At 45.1% G+C, this 12,812-nt stretch overlaps 1 protein-coding gene across 1 annotated transcript in view; it reads left to right on the forward strand.

Moving 5' to 3' along the window:
* The window catches only part of SERTM2 (serine rich and transmembrane domain containing 2), an 86,175-nt gene extending 75,532 nt beyond the window's left edge, over positions 1 to 10,643 (forward strand). Inside the window, exon 2 of the mRNA XM_063937322.1 lies at positions 6,064 to 10,643. Within this exon, the coding sequence (XP_063793392.1) occupies positions 6,459 to 6,740 (282 nt within the window). The 5' untranslated portion in view covers positions 6,064 to 6,458 and the 3' untranslated portion in view covers positions 6,741 to 10,643. The remainder of the gene's footprint in view (positions 1 to 6,063) is intronic.
* The last annotated feature ends 2,169 nt before the right edge of the window (positions 10,644 to 12,812 follow it).

Here is a 12,812-nt window from a genome sequence, read left to right on the forward strand (position 1 = left end):
TGGTCACATCATGTGATGTAAGTAAATAACTATGAAAGGCACAGTGCTCTCAAGCTTATTCAGTTTAATTTCTTCAGGGAGAACCCTTTCAGAGAATAGCAGAAGGAGACTGTTATACTCCCACTTTATTGTATGGAGGACCATTGGGAGATTAGGGTACTCTCTTCCGCCTATACTTTTGTACTATAGTCCTTTATTAGTAAACATTGGGCATAATTCAGACCTGATCACAGTTGTACGAATTCGCAAGGCGGCTGATTATCGATCGACTGCACATGCACACGGATCGTAGTGTGCACACGCGAGGATAAACTGCGAAAGAATCCAGCATCTTTTTTGATCGCTAGGCGTACGCAAGTTGATGGACAGGAAGCTGGCTTTTAGGGGTGGTAACTGGCCATTTTCTGGGAGTGTCGGGAAAAAGACAGGCGTTGCTGCATGTTTTCAGGGAGGGCGTGTGACTGCACAGACTGGAAAAATCATTCAATGGTGAGTGAGTTGCGAACGGATTTGCAGCTGACCAGCGTTTGCAAAGGTTTTCGCACGGCGTAATCAGACTTGCACGGGGTGGGTATTCACTCTGTCTGGGCAGCGACTATCTGATCGCAAACCTCTGCAAATTCACAGAGGAGCAGTCAGGTCTGAATTAGGCCCAAAATCTCCACTTGGGAGGTGTGGTGCCACTGCTGTAATGTAATTGGTGTGTGGTCCAGCCTGCCTTAAGGGACCTGAGAATAAAGTCACTGTCTGTAGCAGCGTCTCGCACTGGTGAAGTAGATCCTACTGGTAAAAGCAGTGGTCTTTAGTTCACATGAGCTTGGCATTGATTGAAACAGCCTCTTGTAATGATAATAGGTTCTTGTAGGGTACTGTGTGGTTCTTGAAAACCTTTATCAAGAAAGTTTGATTGTGGGGTAGCTGGTCCATGGTATCACTTCTAGTGCCAGCTGCCCCAGCCACCATCAAATCGTTTTAACATAGACCATTGCCACTTACTACACACACTTTAGGTGTGGTACAAAATGACAACATTCAGAATGTCAACACCAGAATGTCGACTTGGGGCCGTATGTAATGGCTCGCGAGACGGCCGGAGCTCTGAGACTCCAGCTGAACTCAACCAGGTTTTGCCTTGTAAACGTCTGTTGCTTTAAAAAAAACGTACAAATTCGGCCGGAGTCTTGGAGCGCTGGCCATCTCGCAAGCCATTACAACCGGCCCCTGGTCTGAATGTCGATGTGGACGTTGACATATGACATGTTGACATACACAATGTCGAAATGGTCATAATGTCAACATGATCAACATGTTGACATTGGGTATGTTAATGGTTGGAATGTGGTTGAGCCCAACTCTACCCTAACGCCAGCCTAACCCTAAAGTTAGTCTTAACCGTAGCCCTATCCTAACCCTAACATGTACCGTTGACATTGTGACTGTCGACATTAAACCATGCTGTCACTTTTGTGTCTATATTTTGATATGTCTATGTAAGCACTACATACCCACACTTTCTAGAGTTATATTATTTTGCATAAAGACCCTCTATCCGACCTTGTATAATTGATGAATTAAGTTAAAATCTGAAACTACTCTTTTTTTTACCTATTCTTCTCTTTTGGTAGTAGTATACAAGGAGATAGAGGCGACGGAATGGGGGAATGGGGGGTGTCAGAGGGGCAGCATGCCCCACACAAACATGACAGAGGCGCAGGCGTTGGGGAGAGGGAACGCTTACCTCCAGATCCCTGTGGTGAGGACTCCTTTAAAAAGTGTGCTAGCCCCGTGCTCTGTTCTAGCCACCTCTTCACAGATGCATTACTGGGTGGAGGCGGGAATGTCCCAGCAGGCTCAGCATGGCCACGCCTCCTACCACATGTTGCCTCACAATTATCATGTTATCATACCAAATAGAAGTGTCATGCTGTTGTATGAGATTGGTTCCAATAATTGCCAATTTTTATGGTTTGTTAATATGGAGATTATAATGACTTGCCACTTTATTTACATACAGTATTATACAAAAAAAATAGACAACTAAGCAATTCCATATTCATAGAACATAATTCCTCGCTCAGTATAGTACTCACTGGCAACATATAGTGACTATCGATAAAACGTATCAATCACAATTTTTTATATGGCTTGAGTTATTGAGGTTGGTATTATTTAACATTCAAGAAATTATGGGGCTGATTTATTAAGCTCAGTGAAGTGATAAAGTGGAAGGTGATAAAGGACCAGCCAATCAGATCCTAACTATCATTTTTCAAGCTAATTTTATTATTGTGCTCCAATACACGGATGTTATTACTTTAGAAGAGGTACGAAGCACTGAAAATAACCAGGTGTGGGCTTTTCTGGGTGACCACCTGGGACAACCGAAAGGAGAGTGGCTATATGCTGTTTTACTCTGCACTCTGGTAATTGAGCCATTTCTACAATTTTCTGCACCATTGTTCGGGTGTTATTTCTGGGAGGAGGCACGAGGCACTAAATTGCGTATTTGCTGTTTCTTTTTGGTAATTACATATAATCTTCCATCAAGGATTCTTAAAAGGGTGTTGCTCATCTATACCACCTGACTATATATGAAATTTACTTAAAACGTACTACGTAGAAGATCCCTCCAAGACGAGTCCTTTGGAAGACTGTACATCGCCTTGACATATAAGAGCTAAGGAAAGTCTCCATTATTCATTCATAAAGTTAGCGGTTGTACACAAATTGCTTACCATACATACCAGTGGCGTGCGGTGAAGTCAGTGGCTGGTGAGGCACTTTAGCCATAATGTCCACCATGTCCCGCCAATGCCCGCTACTGCCCCCGTGTCGATGCCTGCGCTGAAGGTACATGTGCTCCCAGAAAAGTGAGTGTGGTCTCGCAATGAGGGTGGGGACTCACAACAAGGTGTGTGGTCGTATGACGAGGAGAGGGTGATACTTTGGAAAGACAGAGGGTGACAGGAGAGAGATGGTGATGGGGAGACCGTGATGCAGGTGAGATGCAGTGGGTGACAGGTAAAGGGTGATGGAGAAAGGCAGTGGGTGATAGGGAGAGGGTGACACCAGGGAGAGGATGACAGCAGTGGGTGACATCAGGGAGAGGGTGATAGCGAGAGGGTGATGCCAGTGAGTGGGTGATAGCAGAGTGTGATGCCAGGGAGCTGGTGACAGGAAGAGGCTGACAGGCAGAAGGTGACAGCATTGTGTGAAGCCAGGGTGAGGGTGATGCCAGGGAGCTGGAGACAGAAAGAGGGTGACAGGGAGCTGGTGACAGGAAGAGAGTGACAGGGAGAAGGTGACAGTACTGGGTGACGGCAGTGGGTGACAGTAGAGGGTGATGCCAGGGAGAGAGTGACAGCAGTGGGTGACAGTAGAGGGTGACAGGGAGAGGGTGATACTAGGGAGAGCCCATTCTGCCGGCGGGATCAGTACGAGATCCCGCCGGACGGGATCCCGGTGGTCGGAATACCGACACTGGGATCCCGACCGGCACAATACCGACAGGGGGCGAGTGCAACGCAGCTCCTTGCGGGCTCGCTATGTTCGGCACACTAATTTATTCTCCCTTTATGGGTGTTGTGGACACTCACAGAGGGAGAATATGTTGGGATAGTGCTGGTCGGGAACCCGGTGTCGGTACTCCGACCGCCGGGATTCCATCCGGTGGGATCTTGACTGCAACCTCTGCCGGCAGTACAGCATACAACATATGCAGTACAGCCCTGAGCCATGGGTCTCTTGAATACAGCATGAGTGAGCTCAGTCCATTACAAAGTGCCCCCCCCCCCCAAATCCCGGCCAGCAGCAGCAGCAACCCCCCCCCCCCCCCCCTTCCCCACGCCCCGAGCAGGCTGGGCAGCATTTGCACCCTGGCAGTTATCAGGAGGTACTGCTACTAGCCCCCTCACACACTAATGCACAAAGTCCCCAGCAGTAAGACATTGCCATAGGATTTATCACCGCCAAACCCCCCCTGTAAATCCCGGCCAGCCGCCGCCGCCGAACACCCCCCCCCCCCGCCGTAAATCCCGGCCAGCAGCCGCCGAACCCCCTCTCCGCGGTTTTTAGCTCAGCCCACCGTGTACATGGCTGAAATGCAGTGCACCGCAGCGTGTCAGGTCTCAGGAAGCCAGAGGAGCCGACAGAAGTGAGTGGATCACGGCCCCTCCTTCCCCGCTGACTGGACTGCTACTGGGGGACAGGCGGCGCAGGGGGTAGTGGGCGGAGGCATATAATGAATAAAAATAATGAAGAAAAAAATCCTACACGTCGGAGGGTGTCTCCCTCCCTCCTGTATCGGCCCAATCACATCACTGTTAGTGACAGGGGCGTGCTTTCATACGGGCTGAAAGTACGCCCCTGTCACAGAGACACTTCTGGTAAGTGCCGCTTTTGCTGGTTTTTTTAATGGGCTTTCACTGCCCAATTCTTGGCTCCGCCCCCCGCTTCCGGCCCTTTAACATAGACAGCAGGAGGCACCGAGAGCGGTGCCTCCTGCACACATTTAAAACAGTTTTTATAATGTAAAAATTACTAAAACGATTTAAAAAGACTAAAGCAGATACTTATAACACAGAACATGTGTCATAAGTATCTTCTTAGTATTATATTAATCATTAATGATAGGGGAGGCACTGCCTCCCCTGCCTCCACGTCCCTGATACATACATATCTACAATTCGGGAGTTTTGGAGAAATTCTCCTACTAGCAATTATTTACGGGCTGCCAACAATAGCGCACATTAGGACACACTCACACCATTTCACATTTTTCAAACCCAGCCTGTGACATGGCAGTTAGGAGCTGATTGGCTGGTCCGTTATCACCTTCCACTTTATCACTTCACCGAGGTTAATAAATCTGCCCCTATATTATTATGACATATAAATAAAACTCACAGCACAGATAAGTGAATATATAAGTAGAAACATTGGGGCAGATGTATTAACCTGGAGAAGGCATAAGGAAGTGATGAACCAGTGATATGTGCAAGGTGATAAAGGCACCAGCCAATCAAATCCTAACTGTTAATTTACATATTGGAGCTGATTGGCTGGTGCCTTTATCAACTTGCACTTATCACTGGTTTATCACTTCCTTATGCCGTCTCCAAGTTAATACATCTGCCCCAATAATATTCACTATAAATAAATATATAATAGTATGGATGACCAGGACTCTTTTTTTTTCTTGAATATCAAGTGACAGCAATGGGATTTAGGTACGCGAGGGTCCAATGGTGCATATAAAAAAAAAAAAAAAAACCTCACACGAAGGGAGAACGGAGAAAACATTTAGGTGCTGTAAGGGCGGAAGTTCTCTCCTGCTCTCTCGTTATGTCACTTCCAGGTCCTGATCATGAAGGTAACATAGACACAACCTATGTTCCCTTCGTGATCAGGACCAGGAAGTGACAGGGTTACTATTCCAAATAGTTGGTGACATTGACCCAGGGGCTTATGGGAAAGGTCTTCTCCACGAAGGGTAACTAGACGCTACCATTATGGGAAGCAGAGGAGCTGTGACCAGTTCTGTGTGGGTGTGGCCAGTGCCATGTACATCTTTATATTAGCAGCTCCAATGGGGAGATGTATCAAGTGTTGGTGAGAGATAAAGTGGAGTAGTTGTCCCAAGCATCCAATCAGCATCTAACTGTCATTTCAAAGAATGTGACAGTAAAAAACTAGTTGGTTGCTTTGAGCAATTTCTCCACTTCATCTCTCCAATGCTTGATACATCTCCCTCATAATATGTAAAAGTATAAAAATTCCATTATTTTGTGAGGAAAATAGAAATAAAATGTTAATAATCATGGTTTATGGCTGACCGTGTGGTCAGCTGTTAGCTGCTCATCATCCTGCTGTCACGATGATGGGCCTATTTTTATGTGGAGGCCTGGGGCTGTAGCTCCATCCACACCATTGATAATCTGACCAGGCTTCTACAGGTCAATTTGTTTCCCAAGTTCATAGATGTACAACTATACAATAAAAAGTGTTAATGATGCAACAACGGAAAAATCTTTGTAATACTTTTGCTCTCCTTTTTCATTACAGAAGTGCGATGCCTGTGAAACAGATGATGAAGAAAGAACACGTTTCATAAGTTCCTCAGTGACCAACGGGACATTTTGTGACCAAATCTATTTTGATAAAATGTGATGGATTATTTTTACTTTACAAACCCATTTCTGGATAAGAACCATGATGATAAAGCGGATTGACAGCAGAGAGCACTCTGGAAGTGACAGATAAAATTAGTAACTATGGCTGGTATTATTCTAAATCTCAGGAAAAAGGAGTGGCGTGGCTTTTAAAAAAGAGTAATAGAACAGATTGGAACGCCAGCAAACACTAATTAACTGAAGACTTTCTTATTAGTACATTTAATCTAATTTGCACAAGATTGCTACAGCAACATCAGTAGTAAGTATTCCGCAGTATCTCAAGCTATGACTGAAGCCTATTTCAAATTCCGTGGAAACCGAACTATCTACGTCCAGCAGTTCCCAACGGTAGCCACAGAAGCGACTGCCACTACCACAGATAAATATTCCAACCTGTACATGTATGTGGGATTGTTCCTCGGTCTTCTTGCGGTGCTGCTGGTTCTGTTGTTTACAATGCTGTTACGTCTCAAGCACGTAATCTCTCCTATCACCACGAATACAGAAAGCACCGATATGCCACAGTTTACCGATGTGGAAATGCAAGGAAGGTCTCCGAGTGCCTAATGGATTTTTATATGCATGGAATCAACACTGATGAACAATTCAACAAACAATCATGCACAACTGCAATATGAGAAATTGTCCTCTTGAACCCAAGATTGCTGCACAGCATGGCTGGAGCAATGCAGCCTTAGCAAGCAATTCCATGTTGAACAGAAATCTCACAATCTGTAGACTTTTCCTATATAAAATAATCATTTCAAGATGATCACATATATTTTGGTAGATTTTTTGTTTTCATGCAATATTACTGATGCAGCACAAACATCTGCAAAGCACTTGATTTATCAAACTATCTAAAGAAGACAATTGGAAGTGTTTCCCCTAGCAACCAGATTCTATCATCTTATAGTATATACTAGATAAATGATGGTTTCTATGCGTAGCACCTCTACTTGTCCTATTTAGGTTTGATAAATCTCCCTCTTAATTATATTATACTTGCCTAGTTTGTGGGCTACCTGTCCAGGAAAATCTGGAGGGGGGTCCAAGGAGCAAGTGTGGAGTGATGTGATTTGCATCCTCATGGCCTCACCCCCATGCTGCATGTTGAATTGTGTCATTTCGCAGTGGGAGGTAGGGCAATGATGAAGCATTGACGTGCAGTGGGATCAGGGTTATGACAGCACAAATCAATTCATCAAGTCTCTGTAGAATTCTCAAGCATGAGAAGCCAGATCCAAGAGGATGGTCTGCTCTCACAGAAGGACTCCCGCGTGAGGTGTTGGACTGGGGCATAAAGTGCCCACCGGGGGAATGCAGTAGTATGGGCCCATGCTTAAGGGGTATGGTCATCCACTAGAGGGGGTGTGGTCAGCCATTGCAGATGCTTGGCTAACAATTAGGCAAATCCTGGTGTCGTTTTTATAGAAGTGAACCAAGAACCCATGTTTATCAGCAATCCTGCTCCGCTACGTAACAATGTGCAATTTGATTCTGGAACATGAGGAGGTTTGCCCTCGGACAGTGCGGCCCACCGGGGCTTTACCACACACACATCCACACCCTGCCGCATGTACCAGGAGAGTAGCCAAGTGTTAGTTATCTTCTTGTACCAAATCTGTTGTCACTGAAACTTTTGCCATTAGAGTGATGAAAGTCAACTTGAAAACATGTTATCGAATTTCAATCATGTAATGAATTATTATATAAATACAATGGTTATTTATATATGCCTTAATTATTTGATTACATTTAGGTTTTTATTTTCAAGACAGTAGAGGTCACTTAATAGCCACAACATACATTTTTCTATTTAGCCACCTGTGGACCAATGTTGGAGTAGTATGCAAGCTCACTGCAATTATGGCACACTCCCATTGCATGCGCTGAGTGAAATGTGGATATTCCCCTGCATGTAGAATTGCATGCAGCAACCTATATGTGAGCCCTATCCATGTGCTTTGTTTCATAGTCATTATCACTATCAGCGCACACTTTCACCAAACCCCTCTCGGTGCAAGAGATCTGTCTGAAATTGGAAAGATATCTGCATATGCATAACTAAGCATAGTCTGCAGTACTACCTACAAGCCCTCACTACACTTCGCCTTCGTGAAAAAACTCTATTACCACCCTGACTTGAGTGGAGATACGACTGAGGTGCCGACAACTCAGATTTGCCAGTTGAGGCATAGGGAATACTTCTGCAAAACAGACTTTAGTGCAACACTACAGCCCTAACTGTGACATCAGTCAGATTTGGGAACTGTCCTGGTTAAACCATTCTATAGCGACTTTTGTAAGATTTGTGGCCCAGATAAGAATTTGCATGGTGGAAGTTGTAGAAAGGCCTGGTCCATTAAAGAAAAACGATTACTATTTTATCTTAATACTGTATAATGCTTTTCAAGCTTTATTTCTGCCTTACAATAGGCATAACTGTAAAGGACATCAGGAGTGTATTTATTTCAAGTTTCATTATTGTACATTTCAAGCACTGTTACCACAGTCTGAATCATACTGTACTTGTCTACATCTTGTTTCTCCTCTCTAGGACACACCTTGAGAGGAGATACAGAAGACCACTTCAGGGGGTGGGCCGTGCTTTCATAACAGTAACCCCCGCCCCATCACTGCCAAATGCCACAAATCACAGTGGAAGGGGTGGAGCTAAAATGATGCTCCATATGGAGCAGTGATTCCCCGTATTATGTCCCTATTATGTCCCTATCTTGCCCACTTTAATAGGAAGTAGACAGGATGCAGGAGATCCACCCATGCATCCAGGGGGGGGGCAGGGGAACTACCCGAAAAATTGGTGGAGTAGGTAAGTATTGTCTGAATCGCTGTTAAATAACTGGTCACAACTGTAAATCTTGTTTTTGCCTTTGAGTTTAATAGGAGGCACAGGAATTGCTTCATCAGTACAGTTTACACACACACACACACACACACACACACACACACACACACACACACACACACATTAATGGGTGCACAAAAACAGGTTCTGGACACCACAAGCAGTCATCTATACTGTGGGCCTGACACATTGCAGTTTTGTACAATAACTTTTACAGTGTCAGTAATGAACAGGAATGCTGTCTTCATACTTCCATGGACACTATATTGTTTTAATATGTTTGAATGACAGAATGCAGTTTTGCTACTAAACATCCCGCTGCAGCTTCTTTGCTAAGAAAATCATTCATTTACACCTAGGCTAAAAGTTTACATAGGAGATGTGGTTGGAGTGTGGCTTTCTCCTAGATACCAAATACGGAAAACAAATTGATCCAGTCAGACCTGTGCACATGATTGTTGAAAAGACCCTGTTAAATAAAACCTTGAGCTGTAGCCTCAGAGTATTTTTCTCAAAGCCTCCCTAAACCCTAGTGCACCAACGCTCGTGAACGCTGCAGGAAATGTTGAAATTGACGCAACACAACGCTAACGCTTGCCAGAAAGTATGTGTGCACAGGTAGACACGCTAATACTTTATTTGGTATATCAGTATTAAAGAACATTTAGCAGGCTTTAGGATATTGCACAAATGCCTGGGTTCATCCCCTATGTGTGCACTTCCCCCCCCCCCCAATACTCCCGCACCCCCCACCCCACCCCACAGCTGTGTATTCCTTTCCAGTTAATCACCAGGAGCCTTCCACATTTCTCAGAGTCAATAACTGGTAGTCTTTTGGGAAAACTATCACACAGGGGAGCTCTATGTTGGAGGCATGGTATCTATAGCAATAAGTGACTGTGCACATGAAATGTCTATATAATGTATCTTGCCTACGCTCTGTATTCATCATTGGCCCTCATTCCGAGTTGATCGGTCGCAAGGCGAATTTAGCAGAGTTACACACGCTAAGCCGCCGCCTACTGGGAGTGAATCTTAGCTTCTTAAAATTGCGACCGATGTATTCGCAATATTGCGATTACTAACTACTTAGCAGTTTCAGAGTAGCTTCAGACTTACTCTGCCTGTGCGATCATTTCAGTGCTTGTCGTTCCTGGTTGACGTCACAAACACACCCAGCGTTCGCCCAGGCACTCCCACCGTTTCCCCGGCCACTCCTGCGTTTTTTCCGGAAATGGTAGCGTTTTCAGCCACACGCCCCTGAAACGCCGTGTTTCCGCCCAGTAACACCCATTTCCTGTCAATCACATTACGATCGCCAGAGCGAAGAAAAAGCCGTGAGTAAAATTACTTTCTTCATAGTAAAGTTACTTGGCGCAGTCGCAGTGCGAACATTGCGCATGCGTACTAAGCGGATTTTCACTGCGATGCGATGAAAAATACCGAGCGAACAACTCGGAATGAGGGCCATTGTGTCTGCAGCCTTTTGAAGGGAAGCTAAGAAAAAATGGTTTTGTCATGTATCTATTAAATGTGTAGCTGTGTTGTGTAATTCTATATTATGGCAAATAAACATAATAGGTTTATTCTTTATATAAAAATGATGCTATGTGTAGTTTGATTACAGAGATACCTGACACAGTCGACTCTATGCATAGGTAGAATAAGCAATTGCCTATGGCATCTGGAAATTCCATGGGCATCTGGGCAGTCTAGACAGGTTTAGGGCATCTAGCAGTGGTGTAACTATAGAGGTTGCAGGGGAAGCAACTGCTATGGGGCCCGGCCACTTGGGCCGCACAATGGCCCAGAAAGCAACCCCACTAGACCATTTTTTTTAAATGTATTTATTTTTGTTAGTTGTGTGCCAGGTTCTGCACCCAGCAGTTTACTTCCAGGTTAGGAGGGGAGTACGGGGGGGGACTGTATAGAGCCGTCCTCAATGTGTGGTGCCCGGAGCTGACTGTCTGGAAGCACACAGTACTGTATCTGCAGCAGCGACGCGGCTGGCAGACGGATCGGGCTTGGAGTGCCATACAACCTCACTGACTGTGAGAGGATGTGCGGGAGGCTGGCAGTGTGTGCATGAAAAAAAAATTGTTTGACTGTTACAGCCAGTGAGCTACCTCTCCTGTCTCTGACCCCACTGTCGTGTCCCTGCTCCCTCTGTTCTGACGCTATCACCTCTCTTCTGTTCCTGTCAATCCTGTCTTCTCACCCCTCTGTCCTGGTCCTATTACCTCTGTCCTGTCCTCACTGTCCTGGAGTTATCACTCACCTCTCCTGTCCCCTCTGTCCTGTACATATCCTTCTCTGATTCTGTATGATCAGTGTAATTATACTGCAGATACATGTTCCTACTATCTATATGTGACACCTGCACAGTATCACTTCCCTCATTCTGTATGATCAGTGTAGTCTTATACAGCAGCACTGGACATATGGCAGCAGAGGACGCCACCACTGTGACTGGACTGATGCAGCACAACACTCCACCACTGGACTGATGCAGCACAACACAGCACCACTGGACTGGATTTATACAGCAGCACTGGACATATGGCAGCAGAGGACACAACCACTGTGACTGGACAGATGCGGCACAAGACACCACCACTGGACTGATGCAAGACAACACAGTAGTGACAGTACCACTGCAATGGACTGGACTTATACAGTAGCACTGGACCAGTGACGTGCGGTGAGGTCATTGGCTGGGGAGGCACTGCTATTTTTATATATATATATATATATATATATATATATATATATATATAGTGTTTGAAGTGGAAATTTTGAAGTGGGGGTATGCAACAGTTAAGGATGCAAGTATGTGCGCGCCGAAGGCGCGCACGCTCCAGAAAAGGGGGCGTGGTCACCCAATAGGTGGCGTGTCCAGTGTAGTAGAACCCCTTATACTATCTAGTACTGGTGCCCCTTTTACCTTGTAGCACACGGTAGGAGCCGAAATTCACATTATAGCACATGGTACGAGCCGAAATTCACATTGTAGCACACTGAATGAGCCGACATTCACATTGTAGCACACTGAATGAGCTGAAATTCACATTATAGCACACTGAATGAGCCGAAATTCACATTGTAGCACACTGAATGAGCCGAAATTCACATTGTAGCACACTGAATGAGCCGAAAGTCACATTGTAGCACACTGAATGAGCCGAAAGTCACATTGTAGCACACTGAATGAGCCGAAATTCACATTGTAGCACACTAAATGAGCCAAAATTCACATTGTAGCACACTGAATGAGCCAAAATTCACATTGTAGCACACTGAATGAGCCGAAATTCACATTGTAGCACACTGAATGAGCCCAAATTCACACTGTAGCACACTGAATGAGCCGACATTCACATTATAGCACACTGAATGAGCCGAAATTCACATTGTAACACACTGAATGAGCCGACATTCACACTGTAGCACACTGAATGAGCCCAAATTCACACTGTAGCACACTGAATGAGCCGACATTCACATTATAGCACACTGAATGAGCCGAAATTCACATTGTAACACACTGAATGAGCCGACATTCACACTGTAGCACACTGAATGAGCCGAAAGTCACATTGTAGCACACTGAATGAGCCGAAAGTCACATTGTAGCACACTGAATGAGCCGACATTCACACTGTAGCACACTGAATGAGCCGAAATTCACATTGTAGCACACTGAATGAGCCGACATTCACATTGTAGCACACTGAATGAGCCGACATTCACATTGTAGCACACTGAATGAG

Source organism: Pseudophryne corroboree, chromosome 8 (genome assembly GCF_028390025.1).
Source record: "Pseudophryne corroboree isolate aPseCor3 chromosome 8, aPseCor3.hap2, whole genome shotgun sequence".
NCBI classification, from domain to species: Eukaryota; Metazoa; Chordata; class Amphibia; order Anura; family Myobatrachidae; genus Pseudophryne; species Pseudophryne corroboree.